The sequence below is a fragment of the Drosophila hydei genome, unplaced genomic scaffold, assembly GCF_003285905.1.
Source record: "Drosophila hydei strain 15085-1641.00,03,60 unplaced genomic scaffold, DhydRS2 tig00008114-arrow-pilon, whole genome shotgun sequence".
NCBI lineage: Eukaryota > Metazoa > Arthropoda > Insecta > Diptera > Drosophilidae > Drosophila > Drosophila hydei.
In genome coordinates, this window is record NW_022045827.1 from 6,419,916 (window position 1) to 6,441,024 (window position 21,109).

Here is a 21,109-nt window from a genome sequence, read left to right on the forward strand (position 1 = left end):
TATATATATATATATATATATATATATATATATATATATATATATATATATATATATATATATATATATTATTCCCATATATTTATCTGGATTGTAAGTAGTTATCTAGGGGTTTGTCTACATTTTAGCTAATGCGATTTTAAGTGTCGATGTAAGACATTAGTGTGCAGAGCGCGCAATTAACGAAATTTGCAAGGTTGGCGTAATTTTAAAGCTACAGTACTTACTGGCTAATAAAAACCTATAGCGTTAAGAATTAATTTGAAAGAAAAAGCAAAAGTTCTTTAAGTTTCCATCAAGTTTATTTAACTGAAATGCAGGCGTTTCGCCTAACGAGCAACCACTCTAGCTGAAATAAAATATTAATGACCTGCACATGATGAATGAAGAGCTAAGCTGGCGAAAGAGAGGGTCGCTATTAGCCCATTAATATGTCATGCATTGCAATGTTCATTTTCTTTGCCATCATCGCAGAAAAAAAGAAAGACGGAGAATGGCAGGAGCAGGCGGTGCTTTGTTCTTTTATTAAGTGGCAGCAGCGTGTCCTTTGTCAAAGCGCACAGCTGAGCTCATCTCACATATGCAAATTAAAAATGCCAAGCAAAGATTTTGAATCGCGTTCGGGTGGATTTACAGGCTTCCATGCGGGCATCCATCATGCGAGCTGCAACCGACAGCAGCTGCATTCAATTTGTCATTAGCTAACACACGCGCTGCGGGGCTAACTGGCAGCGGACAATTGACATGAACCTGCCCCAACAAGAACAACAACAAAAGCAATATAAACTAATGCCAGACTAAAGCTACTCTATGCCAACATTCCGCCACCCCCGCCACTTCCGTCTGCGTCAACTCATTCACGTAAACTTGTTTACTCGATTCGCGTGGGCCCGGATGACGTCTATTGCCTGAGTCAGTTCCACATACGCGTTGACTATTGATGCTTACCTTATTCAAGGGCAGCTATCAAGCTAAAACAGCTTAGCAGTGACTTACAAACAAACAATGACTGATCAATCCACCTACATCATAGACCAAAACAGATTTCTGAAAGCCCAAAAATCTGTTTTGCACCTGACAATTACGTAACTTGTTGTTGACTTGATTGACTTGATTGATTCAAGCAGTTTTGTTAGAAGTATTGAAAATTGATTGATCCTGATTGAAGACATATGATTTTAGCTTCAGAGCTAAATTTTGTATGTCTTATCAGTCTTATCAGACTTGCATTAAATTGATGAATATTATATTGAAATGAAAAAGAAAATAAAAATATAATTATTTTGTACCAAGAACTTTATTTTAAATCTTTTAAATTATGATTTTTAGATTAGAAATTTCTGGAAACATATTTTAAAGTTGTGAAAACTGTTGCTCTAACCCCCAGACTGCCCTATAAATACTTTTGGATGAAGGCCTATATAAAATAAATATTATCAACAACTTACTAAGCTGCCCTCGCCCGTGGTTTGAATCCACAATCGAGCAAGTATATTGGTCAAGTTGGTAATGATATCTATTCATCTATCAATCTGGCGCAATGCTCAATTCCTGTATTTATTTCCATGGAAATATTGCGCGCGAATGCTGAAAAGTGTGCTACAATTTTTCCTCTTTTCCTTGCACACACGGAAAATTTAACATGAAAATGAAAATTCCTCACAGTACCAAGAAAAACATAATTAGAGTGAAAAATATCATAAATTCCTATAATGTAATCGGTTTTAAGTGCAGGGAATGTCAGCCAATTAGCTGGCCAATAATTGGCATGGAAACCAAATATGAAAACTGCATAAAAGTGTGGAGCATTGAGAGAGAGCCCCAACGTGCGCTTTATAAACGTTTGTTTAAATACCATTTTTATGGTACACAAGCTGCAAAAGGCAGACCCAAGAACTTTTACTCCCGTCATGAAATTGCGACGCAGTTGTTCGAGTTTTAAGGGCTTAGTGTGGGTGAAATTTTGAAAGGGAGCCAGGGAGGTAGCTAGGAAGCGAGAGACTGTCGCTGCAAATGGACAGCTAATTGACAAATGTGTGCTTGGATGAGCAACAGCCAGCCAGCGAGCCAGCGAGCGAGCGTCTATCCTACCAAAAGGGCAGCTGGCAATCAGGTTACAAGCTAAGATATAAAAAAACGCAGGACATCAGCATCGCCCACTGAATTTGCTTCTAATTAGAGTTTATTGTCTTGCGCGCGAGTGTGCGTGTGTGCGTGTGCGTGGGATCACTTAGGACCATCTCCATAAGTTTAGTAATTTTACCAACTAATGACGCCATTGGAGGTGTATATAGATATAAGTTGCAATTGGTTTTATGTTCGATACTTAAAGAAAGCAAAGCAAACAAAGGAGAGGCTATTAGATCTAATGCGTGGGAGATGAGCTCAATCTGTATTAGCTCTTTAGTGAGTATAATTAGGTCAGTTGATGGAAATCTCTCAATGCATAAATATATATTAATATTATATATAAAACTAATTATAAATTTGTATACTTGATATAATAAGGAATACAAATTTAAAAAACAATTATGTAGATAATAAATGAGTTTAAAAATATCAGTTTTAATTAACAATTTCGTATTTAAAATAAAATTTGACATACAAAAAATATACTCAGATACCAACATTTTTAAATATAAAGAAACAAAATATATGTTTATTTTTATAACAATAAAAAAATTAAAATATAATTAATTTAAAATTTGTTATATAATAATATAATTTGATATAGTTTTTTTAATAATTTAATATATATATAATCATTTTTTGGTTGTAATTATTTAATATATTTTTAGTAATAATACAAAATATATTTACAAACTTACCTCGCAATTAAAATTTTTGTTTTTGCGCTCACTTCTTGGCAAATGTCAATTATTTACTGAAACTCCTCAACTTTAAGCATAAATCCATTACAATTGTTTTTTCTTTTCTCGGAAAATTTCTATGGTCTGTTAGTTTCGCACGTCTTAAGCTGCTTAAGCGCTCTTTCTAAGGTTCGGTTAAATCAAGTGAAATCCTGAATCAAATTGAAGCGTAATTATTTTTGCTTTGCTGCGGCGCATTTCCCCTAGTGACGTCGCCAATCAAATGGCGCAACTTGACTATGGCACTGGGTCAGTAGCGCAGCATGGGAATTTACTATAGCCGTTGATGTTGTTGTTGTTGTTATTTTTACTGGTGCTGGTGGTGTTTACTCGGTCTGTGCCAAGTAATCAGAATAATTACGTGGCCCTAATGGGCCGAAGGACGCGCTACGCCAAATGCAAAACAATTGAAGCAGTTTACAGTTGGCGAAGCACTAGACAAGCAAGTAAAAGAGCAACGCTAATCAGAAATGACTGACCAGCAAATACCCTGTATGCACCGCTGGGGACTTAAGTTCATGGAAATACTTTACATGTGAATAAATATTGATGTATTCCTGACATATACACAAAATAAATGGCGAATACAGCCTAAATATCGACAATTGTCGATTTAGAAAAATTATATACTTAGTTCTAGATAATAGACTCCTTGAATCCGTCAACTTTCATTTTGGCTGTTGCATACACTGCCACTAACTCATTATACTCCCTTTTTTAAATAATCAAATCAATGGGTAGCGGTCATCAAAATTCTTGTAATGCGCATTTTGTGCACGCCAAACATCATTATGCCTTAATTATGTTTTCAATTGAAGCTTTAATCTTTCGCTAAGCTTCTTTGACTGGGCCAGGGGCACTTCAGCAGGAACAACAACGAGAAACGAGAAAAATAATAACAACAACAACCATATCCCAATAGCCAGGCAGACGCCATATGCCGGCAAAAAAGAAGAAGCACACGTAAGTACAAATTTGCAGCACAAGAACAACAAACGGACTGTGAACAGAGAAGGACAGCAACAAACGCAACACCCACGCGCACCGTTATCAATGCGTTACTGTTATCACTTACGCTGCCTTACACTGCCGGCAATTGAGAGTGTTACAAGAGTACGCGAGAAATTTTACGCGCGATAACATTTACAACTTTGCGCAAGCCCTACCTACTGCAGCTACTCATCAAATGGAACTGACGCCAAATCGGCGCCACCTGCTGCAATGCACCGCACACCAAGCAAGATACTCCAAAAAATGCCAAAAATAAATTAAGGAAAATACCAAATTTATATCCTGCGCAGCATTACAAAGTAGTAGAGTGCGCGCCTCATTTCAAAAAGGACTATTCAAAGAAGAGTTTTTAATTGAACAACTGTAAATTTAAAGCTTAGAGTTAATCTTGAAGAATAATCCGCCATTCGAATTAATAAGTTTATATATCTTTTTATTTAATTTAGGGCCCACTCATTTACTAAAAATAATTTCACTGTATCTATTTCTGTTGCTGCCGAGCTAGCAGCCATCCCCAGACAGTGTTGGAAACCGAAGTTATCTAGAGAACAGCTGCTTTGTTTTGACTCTGTTATGTTTCTATAAATATGTCTACATCTTTAAGATTCTCCTAAATACTTTATGAGAGAACATAGAAAATTATTTAGTTAACATCGTATTTCTATTTATTTATCGATCTTTATTTTGTACTTTTCAAGTGAATCAATTTTTGCGCGCTGTTAATAGCAGTAAATGTTAAAATTTTAAGGTGCCCACAACTTCTATGCAAAGCCATTAGTGTTGGTTAAAATATTGTTTGCTCATTTTGGTAGCATGTTCACTTGAGATACAACTCCCAAGAAAAACAACAAAATTGGCAAAAACCGCGTGCAATTCAGTTTGATAAATATACACAAAACCTAAGCCCAGCTACGTAGCAGATTTTAAACAATATGCAAGCAGCTCAAGCTCATCGCTTGACTGCTTAACTGCGGCTGAAAAAAGTGCGCGTGTTTGTGTGGCCCTGTGAAACAGTGAAGAAAAACGTCGCCGCTGCCGCAGCGAGGGTAACTGGGCGCATATACAGAAAACTAGAACCAAAATAAATTGGCGCCATTGTAATGCACCATGAGCCAAACAACTACAACAACAACAACAAAAAGCGAAATGTCCAAAACAAATGAACCCTTCGATGAAGAGCTATTTGAGACGCGCCTCGAAGCGCTCAAGGACACACAGGAGTGCATACAGCAAATGTCCAACTGGTGCCTGCAGCATCGCCTTAATCACAAGAAGATCATCCAATGCTGGCTTAACGTATTCAAGCGAGGTGTGTACCACTACTACGCTTCACTTGTCTCATTATTATTAGCTATAACCCCTACACCCCTTTGTCACAGTTCGTGTCGATCATCGATTGGTTTTGTTCTATCTGGCCAACGATGTCATCCAGTACAGCAAACGCAAGCGCTACGAATTTGTCGAATGCTGGGCGACAGCGCTCCAAAGAGCCACCACGATGGTGCGGTAAGTAGAACAAGAAGAATCGCTATTAGTCGACTAACAGATACTCTACAAATGTTTAACTTACTTTTTTTAATTTTGCCATTGTTTATTCATGTTATTAATTACATTTAAAAAAATATGTTTTTTATGTGTATATTATTTATTGTAATTTGCTGTCAATTGTCAATTGTAGTTTCTATATAATTATTGTAATTTTATATAAATATATATTTTAATTTTTTCATAGCGATGAACGTGTCAAGGGTAAAATCTTGCGCATCTTTAAAATATGGGAACAGCGCGAAATCTACAACGAAGAATTTCTGAGCGATCTAAGCGGTCTACTCAATATAGCGCCGCCAAAGAAAGCCCCAGCTAGCAATGATCCAAGCAATGAGTATCAGAATGCAACGCTAATCGCGCAGGTGCGCGAATGCGTTGAACTGGCCGAGACGACGGACAAGAGCATGAAGAAGCTACCAAAGCCACCGAATTTCGAAATTGAAGCCATCAAGCAACAGCTAAAAGACAAAAGCCACTCGGGCGACATTGAAAAGGAGGTGGAACGCTGTGTGGCCTTCATCAATGCGTGCAACAAGAATCTCCAAAACGAGATCAAGAGTCGCAAAGCAGTGCTGGAGTCGATCGAAGCAGCCAAAAAGTTCTACGAGCATCAGGGCCGTGAAGTTAAAGTTGTGGCAAGTGTAAGTTAATACAAATGCAATGTAGATAATTATATACATAAATAATTGCATTAATTCGTGCATTTCAGGCCTATAAAAGTTTCGGCACACGCATTAAGATAGTCAAACGCAAGCTGGATGAGGTTATACCAACGCTACCCAGTCCGATCCCCTCACCGGATATTAATGCACCGTCGCCGGAACGAGACGCAGATCTCCAGCTGCCGGATGAGAATAATTCACCGCTGGGCGTGGTAAGCTATAAAACATATCAAGTATAAACGAACTTTATATTGTGTTTGAATTTTAGAGATGTAATGTAGATGAGTACAGTGGTCGCTCGCAAATAGCAACACTTCGCTTGAAGTGAAGATTATAATTTGCTACACATTTGTCTTTATATATATATAAAAATTATTTTATATAACATTTTTAATTTACATTTGGATTTGTTGCATTTTCAGTATTGAAAATTCAATTTTTATATTTCCTGATTTGATCATATTTTACAAGCGATCACTGTGTAATATATTTGATATCAATAGATTCTATTTTTGTGTAGATGTAGTGTACTTTATGTATCTAATAAAATTGGACACTTTATCCAAGTTTTATTGAATTATTTTCTTTGCCACTCCGCATGCTAATTTATTTATTTTCACAACTAATATTCAGAATAAGGCGATATTGGGAACACTCCTATATAGTTCTTCTGATTTGTATGTCCCTCAGAACTTGTTCAGCGGCAGCGGTCTCAATGGATTTGCCAGTTATCTAGATGGCGGCCAGCTGCCGTTCGATATCAACGACTTTAAGCGCGAGTCTAGTGGCAAGGATCGTGGCAGCGCTATTGAGGTGATTGGTTCGCGTTCGGATGATGAGAGCTATACGCCCGGCTCTAGTTTTTACAAGCCCGAACAGTTGAGCCGAAGCTACAGCAATAACAATGCCAACGGCAATGGAGGCAGTGCCATACCGGGTCTTGGCGGCAGTGGCAACGGCGGAGGCAGTGGCAACGGCGGAGGCAGTGGCTCCAGCGATGAATACAATCCCAGTCAGGTGCAATCAGGCTATGGCGGTGTTCTGCCGCCACCAGCGCCGCCAATATTCGGTGGCTCTGCACAAGAATATGCACCGCCACCGCCGCCGCATCTAGGCTATGGCCAGTCGGATAGTCAGTATACGCCCGCGCCTTTGAACAGCAATCCGATGGCACCGCCGCCGCCCATGCCGCCGGCCATACCAGCATCGGGCAGCGTGGATGACTTCAACAGCACCTGGGACATGAGCATGACGTGGACGCCGCTGGACAACAGCCTAAACAGCAGCGGTGCCAGCTCCAGCTATACAACACCAACGCAATCGACGCCGCACTCGCCGCCTCATTTCGAGCGCAAAGGTAGCAGCGCGCCCATTGAGTACAGTGAACATCACAATGTGGCAGGCCTAGGTGCACAAGATGTGGATCATCGAACGATTCAGTTGCCGCCCGCATTCAATTTTCGAGCCAAGTCAGCGCTGAGCGATGAGCAAACACGGCAATTAGTGGACATTGATCACAGGAATTTAATATCGCTGACTGGTTCACCAGGTGGTGCCGATAAGGTGTGTTACCTTATGGAAATGTAAATTTAATAGATGGTTTCAATAGTTTTTCTAAGCAATTACTTGGTTTAGATTTCATTTCTAAATAACAGACAGACTTTAATATCATTATCTATTTAAGCAATATAAATAATATTTATGGCTTTGCAGGATTTCAGCGGGGGTGACGTCGATTACCGTACAGCGCCTAAGAACGAGGAGGCCGGCAGTGCTATACGCAGTCTGGGCAACAACTCGCCCATGATGGCGCCGCCGGGTAGCTATGTGAAGAAGACCAGCTCGCCGCAGAAATCCAATGCGAGTAAGTTAAAACCTTTAAATCCATATAGGCAAATCTTTATGTTAATCCCAATATGTCCTTACAGGCTCCTCTTCCGAATCGGATCGCGTGGATGGCTCGGCACGTTATGATCCCGCAGATATGGTTATTGATATGGACATGTCCGACGAGGATCTCGAAGAGTCGCAGCTAGGTAATAGCAATTGCCGCCATGAAACCAATTTCTTAGCTGTAGTGGCAAATTTTACATGTAACACTTTCCATACAGAGCTCAATGTCAATGCGGACCAGCTGCATCTAGACAATGTGGATGGTGAACTCGATGCTAATGGCGCCTTAACTCCGCGTCCCGTGCTGCTGGAAACGCCGCAGGACTTTCAATGGGATGCAAACAACAGTTTTCTAACAGCAACAGGCACTGGCAACATGCAGGAAATGCAGGCCGATGCACAGCAACAAATGCAACAGCCGCCGCCGTTGCCGCCACAGCAACAGTCGTGGAATCAAATGCAACCGCCAATGCCCTGGAACGGGAATGAGGGCAACAATGGGGCAGCCGGTGTGCCGCCACCTCCCAGGCCGCCGTTTACAGGTGGTCCATTTCCGTTTCAGCCATTTGGCAATAGTCCAGATAATATGAATCGAGGACGAGGCCGTGGTCGAGGCTGGTCGGGACCCTATAGGCCCAATTATCAACGTATGCCCGGCCCCTTTGATGGCGGACAGGGGCCAGGACCGCGGCCGTTCTTTCAACGCGGTGGTGGACCCATGCGCGGTAACGGCGGTCGTGGGCGCATGCGTGGTAAACCTTGGATGTAATTCCGTATTATAGCTTCTATTTAAAACACACACATATATAAACAAACAGTCACGAATACATACACTCACACGCGTATGGAAGTGCAAAGTTTATTTTAGTTGTTAGTTGACTTTATCTCATTTGGATTTAGCCTTACGACGCATATACAGCCCACACATACACACACTTAGTTTTAATTAACTTGCTTCAAAGCTGCGGATCGTTGGCTATTTAATAAACTATATAGATGCCCATGTGGAAGCAACAGTATGGACACCAAACTAACTGCGAACTAAGTTTAAGCATACAGTTTTACAATTTCCTGATATAAATACAATATAATCTTTATTATATGCAGTCTTACTCCTGGTCTCCCTTCGCAATTTTGTATTGATTATATCGATATGGATTAAAGCAGAACAAGCAATACTTAGTTGGGGTTTTACTAAGAGACTAAGAGAGTTTATAAAGCAAATTTATGGAGTCAAGTCGATAGAAAAGTTTTAAAGAACGTTTAATAAAATACATCTACGAGTTTCACGATGTGAATTTTTGGGTTTATCCGGGTATTTCCCTTAATGAACTCCCATATATTTCAGGACAGAATGCTTTGATTCTATTTTCCCCATAGTCATGTGTTCTGTTTATTTCCTATGTGGCCCATAGCATTTTTTAGAAAAGTCAACGATACACATCTCTTTTTCAATTGCTCTCACAACATAGACAAAGAAAAATACACTTCAAGACTTGTTTAGAAACAAATTACAAAAATTTCCTTTAAGTTTAGAGTTGCCTTAGCTTATAAATCATATATATACTAAAAATATATATCCTACAATTTAGTTAACTTCAAACATTGCTTTTAGTTTTCAGCCCTAGATGTAAGCAAAAGTATATTGTAAATAATATAAATGTAATTATTAAATTAGCAACTAAATGTATCTAATTGAACTTCGGTTTTGCCAAAGTTTTATGCTCTTCACTAAATGTCTACATACAAAAAAATATTTAAATAATAACCCTCTGTTCGGTAAAAACATAAAGAAAAAATCTCGTTCAAAGAATTTCAAATTAAATAAAAATTAAATTCTTTTAAACATTTACTCGCAAGTAAAGGGGGCAAATCTTATAGATATAAAGAAATATTTTGATTTTAACATTTTTTCATTGATCTATTGGACATACCAATGTGGAATGACTGAACGCCCCTTTGGGCGTGACAAAAATTTGACATTTTCCAAACGAACTTCAAGACTGATTCGAGTTTTTTCATAAAAAAAAAATTTTTTTTTTGAATTTCAGAAACACATTTTTAAGGGCCACTGTCGAACATGGGGTTAACTTCTAATCTATCGTCCAATTCTCGAACAAAAGAATTCTCATAATCTCTTAAGTACAAACTCTGCCATAAGCAAACCAAATGCCATATCAGCGTCACATGCCAAAAGAAAAATAAAAACTTGTGAAGAAATTAAATATAAAATAAAAGTTATAGTCAGTTGATCTGCAAGTCATATGTGTATCAATAGTAATTATATGTATCTATAGTAATATTAGTTATTAAATAAATAAATAATATATATTTAATGTTAAGTGTAGTTAAGTTTAGTAACGTATGTTTAGCTGTTTAAATACAAAACTTAAATGTGATATTTAAAATTGAAAAACCTTTTTCTTTCATGTGTACAAATTACTGTTTAAATCACATTTCATGTCCTGTGCGGCGCAGGATCTAAGGCAGCATTTAGTGTTGTTTACCTGTTGACGTTGACGGCCCTTAATCACCTCCAGTTAGGAGCTGGTTTTCTCGTGTTGTTGCTGTTGCTTCTTTTTCGACATCGGAAGTCGGAACTCATCAATCGTATGTCGGCGAGCTCTTGTTTTGACTCTTGTTATATTTTGTGGGCGTTACGCCCGCTGCTCAGGATATTGCGTTCTCAAGGACCTTTTCTTGTTTTAAGACAGCAACTGCAATAGCTGAAAATTGTGAATTAATGAGCCAAATCGTTGGGTTAAATTTTTATATATGTGGAAAAGTCAAATATTTAAAATTGGATTTGACTATATATATTTTGGTATACAGAAAACTGAAATTTAATTTGAAATGGTTTTTCATTTAATAAAGAGAAAAAATTAGCGTTTAAATTATTTTTAAAATTTAAATTTCGGGTTTTACCATGCCCATAGAGGAATATATATTTTTAATATTAATAGCACTTATGATATTTCGAAGCAGCATTTCAGCATTAATATATGTTTATTTCTATATTCTTGAAAACCTGTTAAATCGCATATTTCTTAAAGATATTCACTGAAGCAGATATTTTGTAGTTTTCAATTTAACTTTGCCTAGATTTTGTCCTCAAAAGCTTTTATAGCTTATAGAAAGGATTGTTAAAATAGATTGATATTTAAAATTTCCAATATATTTTGGAATACCTTTAGAAGGTATAGGTAGATATAACTGCTATATATTTCTGTCTAGGCTTAGCTGCACGATATTATATTCCAAATTTCAAGCCCCTAGCACCTAATGGTAGTATTTCTATGGTATCAGATAGCGCATATAGAATAGTATATTATGTATAGTTGTACCAGATGAAGTATATCTCGATTTGATACGCCTCTAGTGGATGGGGTACCAAATCTCGAACTTCAACAGCGACGGTACGGTTTGCTTTCATGCCCGTTCGAACGAGAAAGAAATAAAAATTCAGTTTCGATTGCTTTTTGAATATATCTTAATTATATTTAATAAACGATCTTATTTGAAAAAAGTTAATCAGCTAAACTTAAGAACTAACAGCCTTTAAAAGTTGACACTAGGTTCAAGTGTTGCAGCAACACATAACGGTTGCATTGAAGCCCCCTCAGCAGTCCTCACCATTCTGCTGCTGCTCAATAGTCTCTGGCGAGCAGCGTGAGCAGATCCCCAATGTACGCCTGCGCCATTTGCAATGTCTCGTACTTGGAGAGTCGTCGATCGTGGCCCAGAGATGGCACCACATCTCTCAGCTTGTCGAAGGCATCGTTGAGGCTATTCATGCGGCGACGCTCGCGTGCATTGGCCGCCAGACGACGCTTGCGCAGGACTTCTTTGCCGCAGCCGCCGTGCTCCTCCGACTCCTCTTCACAGGCTGCACTCGGATAGACATGACAGTCGTAGGGTCTGCTGCGCGCTGTCTTATGCCAAAATTTGGCAGCCTTAGTGTGGTATTTGGCGCCGCCAGGCAGTTGCTGTTGTTGTTGCTGTTGCATTTGCTGTAGTTCTTGCTGCTGCTGTTGGGTTTGTGCGCTGAGCATTTGCTCCAGCTCCAGCACGGCTGGCGTATCGTAGTATAGCTCCAGAGAGCAGCTATTGGTGCCATCGGATAAACTGTCCGCACTGCCACTGAAGTCTCTGTCCTGCTGCTGGTTCATAAACTGCTCCAGCTGCTGCTGCAAATTTTCCTGGCCGAGTATGGTCTCAGAAGAATCGGCCTCCAAACTCTCAGCGCTATAGTAGAAGTGCTCGATGAGCTCGTTGTTCGTCAACATGTTGTGCGTGTGTGCTAAGCCAAAGGATAACTGACGCAATGGCAGGCCAAAACTGAACCTTAAGTAGCCAGCAGCAGCAGCAGCAGCAGCAATAACAGCAACAGTCAATGTTGATTGGCTGCAGCCGCTGCTCTTACCTGATTCGCCGAGCCCAGCTTGGCTTGGCTTGGCCTGATCCAGTTTTCTACCTGGCGCAGCCCGTGCCCTAAATTGGCTTGCGGTCAAAACGTTTAATTGCTACTGCAAAGCAACTCGATTTGACCTGCCATAAACATATACATAGAGAATATAGAGAATTTATATATATATATGTGCAGCGCAACTTCTGTTTAAATTTAATTTCATATGTCAAACAATTGTTGCCAAGGTCAATCATGGATCACACAAAGCCTTTAAAGCCCGCTTTTGTTATGCCGTACATCTTGGCATGCTATATGAAGCCATTTCTTTTTTGCCTTTTCTTTCTCACCCTGAACCTTCTTATTGTACTCTTGGCCACTAGCCAGTTGCCAATTTAGTTTGCATGTTTGTGGTCTAGCGATCCTGCAGTAAGCGTTTTATTGCAGCCAACAAAAGAATTTCTCTCCAGTGCGGTTTACTTTGTTGAAACTTTCGATTTTAACCATTGTACTTTATTGGGTCAACTAAACAGAAATTATTTCGAGCGATTTCCCTGCAAACAACAAAATTACTCCCAACACTTGCGGTTCACAGAATGTAAATAAATAAATGTTTTTTTTTTCACACGATCATAAAGAAGTTTTAGCCTTAAAAATTATATGAAATTATTTGTGATATCTCAAAAGGTTTCTTTATATTGCTAGCTGGATGATTAATAACAAATAGATTTTATATATATATATTTTTTAAATTTTATTCTACCATTCAGTAAGCTGCAGATATTTTCTATTGTTATTTTATAGATTTTTCTCTGCATAGAAAATATCAATTAACAATTTAACTTATAGTAATTGTTTTAGAGAAATATTTATTTGTTATCACTTTTTATAAGAAGCTACCATTGTATTGAGAATTGTATGAATAGCGCTTTCAATAGAGAACCAAAGCGAGTAAGGCTGAAATTAGTTTTCTGTGTGCTTAGCTTATTGGCATAAAATTTGATAAGTAGAGAGCTGACTAAGCCTTAACTAAAAGGCAGCAACAAGCTTAAAAATTTTAAAATTTAGTTATAATAATATTGTATATAGATAAATACAAGTATGTATGACATTACTATTCATATTCATTATTTTCGACTTAAATGGGCTCATACGAGCTTCAGATATATTATTCAAAACTCAACATTCACCAGCTTTATTGTAGTTTACAAAGCTGCGTTATATACCATAGTTTATACTTAGTCCCAATAAAACCCAATGAGAAGTACTAAATATTAAAATATAGTTTAGTTTCCATCAATGTCTTAGTATAGTAAATGTGTATATATTACATGTCGATATGTTTTACGTTATCATTGGCTTAGTATAGTAAATATGTATATATTATACGTTATGATATGCTATACCCTGTCCATATCTTATTGAATGTGTGTTAGCCCCTATATTATTAGTTATCATATTCAGCTAAAGAGATCTTTGATACAGCTCAATAGCTGTACTGTACTGTATCTATGCCAACTCTTAAAGCTAGCTGTATTGGAATGAGTTTGTCTCTAATTTTGTCTGCTGGCCAAATCGCCAAGGCATACCATCCGTCGGCACCCCATAGCTAGCTGTTGCTAGTTGTAAAAACTTATCAGTCGCCCACTTAACACTTCTGCTGCCTTGCCTGACGATTGAAACTGTGTTTGTGCGCCTTTTTACCGCTACCATTAAATGCTTATTAAGATAGAGGCATATCCTTGAGGCTCGTGTCTGTTAAAAAAAAGGAAAAGGACACAGAGATTACCCAACGGCAGTCGCAATGGAGTCATAAATGTCACGGCGCTATTTATGTGATGACAATTTATGATACTCATCAATAGGGGCTGCCGCTCAGAAGGAGCTACGAGGCTACCTGCCGAAAGGATCTGCGCCAGCCAAAAAAGGGTATTTTTTTTAGTTTTAGTTCGCTTACTGTTTGTTTTCCAAATCACGCTTAATGTCAATAAATTCTCATATAAACGTTGCAATTGCCTCGACACATTTGGGCTATCAGAGGCGAGTCTAACGGATATGCTGATACAGAGGCAGCGCCTTGTCGTGTGTACTAAGTTATGTTTGTTTTCCTAGAAATAGAGTCAAGAGCTATTTAGTAAAACTATTCAAATTATCGAAATATTTCGAAAGTGTAAGCTAATCCCTTGAGCGACAAGCTGTCTGGCGAGCAAGCAAAGCGAATTTTCGCAGAAACCAAAACAAAAATATTAGATATTATTCATAATGCTGGAATATTACATGGTAATTTGCTGACACAGACAATGTCTGCAGAACAATAGAAAATAGCACTACAATTGCCATTGTTTGGCCAAACAAAGGGGGCTCTGGACAAGTGCTGCACTTGCAATTTTCCCAGGCACAAAAGACGATCTTCTTGTTCGGCGTGACAATGGCAACAATCTCACGCAATAGTTGAACAATAGTTGAGCAACTAATCGCATTTTCGCAATTTAGCGCCAACGACTAATCCGCACAACGAAAACGATTAATCCTGTGCGCAGGAGGAAAGCAGATTATCATCAGTTGGCCTATTGTTGCATTGAACGGAGATGGAGAGACTTGACTTTCGAGCCGCAGCACCGCCTACGCGTCTATTGTTTGCTATTTTGACAAGGACATGCAACTGGCCAAAAGGCTGGGCAGGTAAATGTACATGCTAATTGGAAATTCCAGGCAAGGCGTGGCCGATCTTTAGCTGATCCTTGAGCTATTCGGGCCCCAGTCCATAATTAGGTCAGTCGTTGGTCCTTTCGCCAGAAATGTGCAGCATAATGTCGAGGTATTTGCGGTCGCGTGGCACATCGATCAGCGGCTCATCAGCGAGCAGCAGAAGCCAGAAGCGAGCGTCAAGATCAAACGTCACGATCCTGCCATGCCTTTTGTCGGCGCATCTTTGTGTGAAATATCGGGACAACTCTTGCGACTGGCCATCATTTGTACATTTTAGCCATGGCCGGCGCTCAGATGATTGTGTGTGTTTAGAATTGTTTTGCCCGTTTTCTATAGAAATGCAGCCAAGTGTTTGAATTGATTTCTCCCTACGTTTAATTAACCTTTCGTTGCGGCTACCTTGAGAGTGGGCGGGAGTCCAAAACTGATCGCCATGGAAAGTAGTTCACTTAAATGTTCTTTTATTTTCCTTTTTGAATCATGGATGACTCGAGAGTATCATACAAATCGGAAATTGCATCAACAGCATGATAAGCACTTCCATACTCACTCTGAGTCGCAAATATATCTTGATCTTAGCATGATGTTCATTCATTCAAATACAAAACGAACTAATTCGCATTAGTAAGTCGAAGTTAAAATACTCTTTAGGAACAGCTCTTAAAACTGAAAATTATATTACTGAATGAAGATTTTAAATGAATTCAACAATTTCGATTCAATATTGAAAAATTTCTGGACATAAAAAATAAGTTTTCCATTTCTATTTTATATAATTTGTTAACATTTTGCTTCAATATTTAAGTCTTTATCATAATTATTCTAAAGCAAATTCAAAATTCTAGATAAGCACGCTTCTCATATGTGATCGATATCAAGCCCCCACAACTGCAATAACTCCAACACTAATCAAGTATTCAAACATTTACATTAAGACATATCGTTATGTTTAATTTATTATTGGAAAGAACTGAATACATTTCCAGTATAATTATAAATGAAATGTTTGTATATGCGGGTTACTCACAGCCACAATCACGATTAACTGCTCAAACAGAAAAATATATTTATACGTATAATTTAAAATATGTCTAGCTTAAAATTTCGAAACAGTTAATTGTGAATGGTTCGCTGTGAGACGCCATAAATATGTGGAAAATTATTTACTAAAACGAATGAATAGTTTAATAGGGTTTCTTTGTGAAACTAAAAGTTTTTTGTTATAATACTTTTTGCTATAATAGAGAGAGCGGGTTCTCGAATCACAAAATCGTTAATATCGTACAGAGCACAAAACGGACACATATATATATACATATTTTTGTTTGTCTTTAAATGGTCCGCACTTGTGTGTTAAATATTATTATATATTCGTATAAAAATAGGTGTTAAATAGAGAATTTGCTGATATGATAATTAGTACAAAGTGTATCGATGATATTAGAGTGGTTCTTGTGGTTGTATAAAATAAGATAAAATCAAACATGAATACATGATTATACGTTATGTTCATACAAATATAAATTTTTATATATATATAGTTTTCATTAGCTTTCAGCCTACACACAACACAAAAACAAATACTCATATGATTAATTATAGCATTAAGCCCCAGGGGCTTACAAATTTAAAAGAGAGCGATCGTATTATGAAATTGGATTGATCCAGTATTAATGTGCGGCTTGTTAAAGTTCATTATGTGTATGTGCCGCATATGCAATGTATTTGATATCACTGTGCGCCTGCAATCTCCCGCACGAGCGAATCGAAGAAAGAGTTGTAGGTGTCTGGGTTTACATAGCTTACAGCGTAGTCGAGGTCACCGTACTGACGCCATGCACTAAAATGGTAGGCGGCAGCTCGGCTGTTAGCTCGGAGAGTAGCTCTATGTAGCTGGCACTGCGGTCGTTAAAGTCCGTCAATGAGGGCTTAGGTGGTGCAGCCAAATAAACGAATGATAAGGCCGTCTGATCGGAACGATCACGTATTATTTGATTCACACGCTGCATGTACAGTAGCGAATGATTAAACTTATCCTCAGCGATCTCATCACCATCGTCCAGCAGTGCCTCATCTGCTTGCGCTGTAAATTGCCTGAGAATGCGCGCATGACGAGTGAAGTCTGTGTTCCTGCTCCATTCCTGTATCTCTATTATGTCCGCATTAATACGAAGCTCCTTCAGGGATTGTTCCAGTTTCAGCTTAGAAAATACATCCATTTGCGGTGCTTGTGTATCAAAGGTACTGAAAAACAATTGTTGATAGTTAGCTTATGCTTAGGTTTCTTTTTTTGCATAAATTATTATTTACCCCACAGTTCTCTCCTCGTTTGTTTCGCATAGAAAGATGCGCACACGCAGATGCTTCCATTTGGCCAACATGATAACAGCCAATTGCATCATGAACAGCGAGACCATGTCAAAGGGATCGCCCGATGTGGGATTGAATACATTAATAGGCCACACATCTATATACTTAACGTGTTTGCTTCTGTAAAATTTAAAATTTAATACACATATTTATGGCAATGTTATTTTCATTTTCCTTCAAACGCACATAGTTATGAAGTTCTTGTCCAGACGCTGGAAGTTGCGACACAAGCACAGATTCTTCTTCATGCGCAGCGTATCGCAAAGAATTTGCACATATTCCTGCACCTCAAATTGTTTTGGCTCACCATCACGTCGTATGGGAAAACTGAGTGCGTCACCCTCATTAAAGGCATCCGTTTTATATGGGGAAGTGCCACTAAAATTAAAGATAATTATTCCAAATTCCAAAATAGATGTAATGCTCTCTCAGTTACTTACTTTTGAAAGAAATCCTTTGGTGCCTCATTATCATAGAAGCCCAAAATAATGGTATTTGGTTTCATGGCACCAATGCCGGACAGACGTATTAGATGCTGAACGCCTTCGCGGATGCTGCGACTGATGGTCACCTCGGTGAACGCCTTGACACGCATATGATCCAGGAAGGACCACCATTGCTGGTTCTCGACTGCATCTTCAACGCCATTACAATCGCCAATCTTGACGTGGCCAATGATGTAGAGACCGCTCTTCTTTAGATCATTAACAAAGTCCACAAGAGGACAGCACGAGCGCGGTGAGGAGACCAAGAGTAAAATTTGTGGACGCCAGAACTTGACGTGATCTTTGCGTGGATCCAGCATAAGCAAATATTTGCGAACCTGCACAAATAGAAGGAAGAAGAGTTAATATAGAAGATAGAAGAATGTGAATGAAACACTCAACTCACCTGATGGAACATCAGCGCCTGGGAGATGGAGCCCCACTGTGCCGCCTGCGTGGCTGGAGAGAAGAGATGCAGTGCTATGACCAGGATCAAACACAAAATGATGCAGGACGAGGCATAAATTGGATTGATGACAAACATCATAATCAATGTACCCAGCAGACCAACGAGACAGGTGTGCCAGGTAAAGTATTTGAAGAGTGGTCGAAAATTGGGAGCACCGGTCAATTCAATACCCAAACAGGCCAGATTCGTGGCCAAATAAGATAGCATAAACAGCACCGAGTTAATCTGAGCAATAATATTGAACGAGCCAATCAAAAGGATGCACTCGACCAGCACCCAACTGATAACAACAGCACAGATGGGATTGCCCTTCCAGGTGCCACGGAGCACAAAGTTCAACAACGAGCCAAAGACCTGATCCTTGCTGAGCGCCTCCAAAATGCGACTGGAGCCAATCAAATTGCTCAGTCCCGTCGAGAAGGTAGCAGTCAGAATGCCAATGGCTGTGAATGGAGGCCACAGATTGACGGGCATCAGGAACAGATAGTTGTTCTGCATGGTCACAGCCGGCGTGGTGCAGCTCATCAGGAACGAGAGTATGATATACGAGACGAATGTAAAGCAAACGGCAGACAGTGTGCCCCATGGTATGCTTTTCGAGGGATTCTTTAGCTCCCCAGACATGTTCGCACCGGCCATAATGCCCGTAACGCCAGAGAAGAGCACACCAAACGTTGTTGAGAAATCCACATTCTTGTAGTTCGACGTATAATCCGTGCCATAATGTGAGCCCAAATTATCGCTCAAGGTCTTGCTACTGAGACCCGTATACGGCAAAAAGGCCGTAGCATTCATAAGCGTATTCACTACCGGCACAGGAATCTGTTGAGTAAGTAAATATGTAGATATATTTATATGTATATATGTAATCATAGTAAACAGTGATAGCAGCAGCTTATTGCACTTAATTGATAATTCACATGATACCCATTCATTTGCGAACGTGCGGGCATTTTAGTTTGTAATCAGCAGCATTCAAATGATTCATATAATGCCCGTCATTTTTATGAAAACCACATTTTTAAATTTACTAACACATGTACAGTAGAAACTCAGTAACGTAGAAATTGGAATTATAATTACAGTAAGGAATACACCTAATTTAGCCAACTGACTGCTTGATTGATGAACTGACATATCAGTTAAGGTCCACCGACACTTTTCAATTTCTTAAGAATTTTCTATTGTTAGGGAGTAACTCCCAGTCGTGGCTAGTTGTGCTATTGCCTAAACTAATTAGTGCTTACTGTACTGAAAGCTCAATGGGACTTACTACAGCAAAAGAACAGAAGTGACCGATGCCTAAAATATTGAAGCTATTGTTATCTTTGGACAACAGTCATTATCGCAAGTTAATGAAATTAAAAAATAATATCTATGTCACATAGTTTTCAGCACATTCTACATATCAAAGCGTTGAGCTGTGCTCTCTGCTGGGATTTTTCAACATGTGAAACTCTGATTTTATCTAACGGAGCTTTAGGTCTGTATAATTGATTGCAATCCCCTCTTACCGTATCGTTGGTGGCGCCCACGGTCAAAAAGCTGATATATGTGGCAAACAGGCAAACGGTCACCGTGCCCAAAATAAGCACCGATGTTTTGGCAAAGAGAGCGGCGCCCACTAGACAGACGAGCAGCATGCTTGTGTTGATACCGCTGCTAACAAGGAAGCGCCACCACTTCCCATCGGGCAGATGGGCACCAGAATCGCTGACAAAACGGCCGCCGGGTCCGAAGTTATCGATGACGCCCTCCGTGCAGCCGGATATCGCCATGGCGCAGCCAACCACATTCGCAAAGAAGAACAGTGTGCCAATAGAGCCGCCAAACTCAAGACCCAGAGTGCGACTAATCATGACTAAAAAGCGGGAAAAGTCTTTAATTAAATAATTCAAATTCTATATCCATGTGGCTACTCACAGTAGACGCCGCCACCCTCAACAGCTCCATTTGTGGATATGGCACAAACAGAGGCCACCGTAAATAGTAAAATTGCGTACGCTATGAGGAACTGCAGCAGCGTTACATACAAGCCCGCATTACCCACAATGTAACCTGCAAGCGAAATAAATAATAAAATTATTAGAGAGCGAGAGAGAGAGAGACGGAGTAGTCAGATATGACGTCACACCCACCCACACGTATGAAGACCAATGCACTGAACATGGACAGGGCCACAGGGCTAAAGACGCCCGCAAATGTGCCCAGTGTACGTCCGCTGCGCTCCGGATCTTGCATACCAAACTCCACGTAGCCATCGCTTGATTGAGGCGTCATTGGACGTGCAATCTCTGAGCCGGCGCTGCTACCAAAGAGCGAGCCAAAGCTACGAAACATGTTCGAAGCGCTGCCATTGCGCGGCGCAGCAATTGGCGCAGTTTCCTGATCTCTGCTATTTCTCATGACAGCTACCAGCTGCTGGAACTAAAGAGAAACGAACACACACACAAAGCGTTGGCGCTGTACGCCCACAATTGCTGCAAATCAAGGGAATTACTTGATGTGTGCTATTCGGGCCACTTCGCAGCTTTTAATTCTTTTGTTTTTTTTTTTTTTAGTAGGTTTTTGGTTCACTGCGTCACTTGTAGCTGGCGGTGCGTTGTTGTTTGTCTGTTAGCACAGAGAAAACACGCAAAACTGAGTCCCCCAAATGCCCCGTAAGGGCCGAGGCTCCAATAACACAG

At 39.5% G+C, this 21,109-nt stretch overlaps 3 protein-coding genes across 6 annotated transcripts; 1 reads left to right on the forward strand and 2 right to left on the reverse strand.

Moving 5' to 3' along the window:
- Nucleotides 1-4,518: 4,518 nt before the first annotated feature.
- On the forward strand, nucleotides 4,519-10,732 carry LOC111595511. 4 transcript variants are annotated; one of them, XM_023309286.2, is made up of 9 exons: nucleotides 4,519-5,190; nucleotides 5,261-5,387; nucleotides 5,614-6,070; nucleotides 6,139-6,303; nucleotides 6,725-7,654; nucleotides 7,805-7,955; nucleotides 8,020-8,127; nucleotides 8,203-8,736; nucleotides 10,463-10,732. In XM_023309286.2, exons 1-9 carry the CDS (start codon nucleotides 4,989-4,991, stop codon nucleotides 10,708-10,710), a joined length of 2,922 nt encoding a protein of 973 aa, XP_023165054.2. In that variant the 5' UTR covers nucleotides 4,519-4,988; the 3' UTR covers nucleotides 10,711-10,732. The 4 variants fall into 4 exon arrangements, with proteins under 4 accessions (XP_023165054.2, XP_023165055.2, XP_023165057.2 ...); XM_023309287.2 differs by having other exon boundaries at nucleotides 6,782-7,654; XM_023309289.2 differs by having other exon boundaries at nucleotides 4,520-5,190; nucleotides 8,203-8,749; nucleotides 10,463-10,523.
- Nucleotides 10,733-11,631: 899 nt separating this feature from the next.
- Nucleotides 11,632-12,270, reverse strand: LOC111595562 (basic helix-loop-helix transcription factor amos). Its single transcript, XM_023309359.2, has one exon. It carries the CDS (start codon nucleotides 12,268-12,270, stop codon nucleotides 11,632-11,634), a length of 639 nt encoding a protein of 212 aa, XP_023165127.2.
- Nucleotides 12,271-15,983: 3,713 nt separating this feature from the next.
- On the reverse strand, nucleotides 15,984-21,108 carry LOC111595416 (solute carrier family 12 member 9). The gene is made up of 8 exons (XM_023309138.2): nucleotides 20,561-21,108; nucleotides 20,346-20,480; nucleotides 19,937-20,283; nucleotides 18,360-19,244; nucleotides 17,909-18,291; nucleotides 17,655-17,846; nucleotides 17,409-17,588; nucleotides 15,984-17,342 (listed from the first exon to the last, which is right to left on the reverse strand). The coding sequence occupies exons 1-8, from the start codon at nucleotides 20,826-20,828 to the stop codon at nucleotides 16,901-16,903; spliced, it is 2,832 nt and encodes a 943-aa protein (XP_023164906.2). The 5' UTR covers nucleotides 20,829-21,108; the 3' UTR covers nucleotides 15,984-16,900.
- Between the last annotated feature and the right edge of the window lies 1 nt (nucleotide 21,109).